The sequence below is a fragment of the Trachymyrmex cornetzi genome, unplaced genomic scaffold, assembly GCF_001594075.2.
Source record: "Trachymyrmex cornetzi isolate Tcor2-1 unplaced genomic scaffold, Tcor1.1 scaffold392, whole genome shotgun sequence".
In the NCBI taxonomy this organism is placed as follows: Eukaryota; Metazoa; Arthropoda; class Insecta; order Hymenoptera; family Formicidae; genus Trachymyrmex; species Trachymyrmex cornetzi.
Window position 1 is genome coordinate 607,321 of NW_017298663.1, and position 1,910 is coordinate 609,230.

The window sequence follows — 1,910 nt, forward strand, 5'->3', positions numbered from 1 at the left end:
AAAAAAAAATTAATAAAAAATATCAATGTATGCTCATTTGATCGCATTTTTAAAAACGTACCAATAGATGGCCCACCCTGTATAAGATACAGGTAAATGATTTGTATACTACTATAATAGTTATTATAAAAAAATAGAGGATATTTTTTCGAATTACTGCAGATAATGTGTTTCTCTATTCATTTTAATTTTTATAATAATAAATAATAGTATTAAAAAGTTTAGATTTAGGTAAATGTTTACATTTTCATTCGTATACATAACTATCATCACAAAATTCACTGTAAGATGTTGCGCGAGATTCGAGCATCTGTCCAAGTGACATTTCCGCAGCATCAGATTCTTCTTCATCAAAGTAATCGTCGTTATCATATACTGCAACGAAAATAAAAACCTTAATAAAAGTTATACATAATATTTAATTCTGTTATAATAATTCAAGATAAAATAATAAAGAATATAAAGAAAGGTACGCAACCGATTTCGGACGTGTCCACTATAGGTGTATCCATTTCCATTGAACTGATTTCTTTTTTTGTAAATTCATCTTCTTTTCTGTGTGCATTATCTAATATTTTATCCAATGGTGTTTTTGGGGTATTTGGTTTAATAGAATATTTTTTTGTTAATAAAACCTCTGTAGACTTCAGTGTAGAATTAACTGTTATCCTGTTGTACAAAATAATTATTGTATACTACCTATTACTTATTAATTTCAATACATCTCCATATTTGATGATTTCACTGTAAAGGAACGTGATACATTGTTTTGCACAAAAATATATCTACCTGCTATTATGAACATTTTCAGCATTCGCATGTTGATATATTATATTTAAATACATTATCTATACAAAAAAATGCACGCCCGCGCACCACATTCCTTCCCACATGCACTTTTATCCACATATACCCGCTTAAAGTCTTTCTCATGTTCTCGCCGTGAGCCCTCTGTTACTGCGAAATCTCAATGTTTAAATGACCATAACTCTGCGAAAAAAAATCGCAGACACCACGCGTTGTTCTCGTCTTGGAAGATCCTTTGAAACGAGCCCCACGTGTAATTTAAGATTTTTCCGCCCCCTAAGCCTCGGGGATGTTAAAATGGGCGTTTTTGTATTCGCAGTACAGCTCATCGCGCCTCACTCTCGACGGCGCGGCGCCGCCGCCGCTGTCGAGTGAGGCGCGATGGGCCGTGCTACGAATTCGCGCAGCGCGGCTTCACCGCACATATTAGCTTAGTTTTAGACGTTTTCTTTTTTAATTCGAAAACTACAGCGAATATCTCGAAAATGATATCAGACTTTTTTGTTCCCCTTGACCCATTCTATGTCTCCAATGCGGTTTCTACCTTATTTTTGAGACACCTTATACAGGGTGTCACCAACGTATGGCTCCACCCGTCTTGAGCAGGTAGAGCGGACTAAACTGAGTTGAAAAGTACTCTACCATTTAGCAATGCCCGTAATAATTAACGAGATATTAACGATTAAAGAAAGCCGAACCTACCTACTATTGTTGAAGGTACGGCCCACCGAGTGCACAGTGCGCGAACCGCGCGAAGCGGGGATGGCCTAGCAGGCGTGCTACGTCGTTCGAGCTTAGGCCGGTATTCGTAGTCGAATCTTATTTCAAGACCGTCTTAAGTAATGTCTTAAGACGTTAATGCAGCCTTCTGATTGGTTCGTGACTTCTTAAGACTGTACTTAAGACGGTCTTGAATATAAGATCTGACTATGAATACCGGCCTTAGAGGCTTGCGGCGGAGTGCGGGGCGCTTGTTCCAATCCTCGGGCGCCGTGCGATCAGTGGGCCGTACCTTCGGCAATAGTAAGTCGGGCGGACACGCGTATTCGACTATCTTTAAACGTTAATATCTCGTTAACTATTGTGCAAACTGCAAAATGGTA

General features: G+C 38.4%; 1 protein-coding gene across 3 annotated transcripts in view; it reads right to left on the bottom strand.

The window, feature by feature from the left end:
- Positions 1 to 153: 153 nt before the first annotated feature.
- The window catches only part of Brf (Brf RNA polymerase III subunit), a 39,579-nt gene continuing 37,822 nt past the window's right edge, over positions 154 to 1,910 (bottom strand). For 2 of the 3 annotated variants that reach the window (XM_018512098.1, XM_018512096.1), the window contains exons 14-15: positions 479 to 669; positions 248 to 375 (exon numbers count right to left, since the gene is read on the bottom strand). In XM_018512098.1, coding sequence (XP_018367600.1) covers positions 248 to 375; positions 479 to 669 — 319 coding nt within the window. Of the gene's footprint in view, positions 376 to 478; positions 670 to 1,910 lie in introns of all 3 variants that reach the window. The other variant, XM_018512097.1, reaches the window with a different exon arrangement.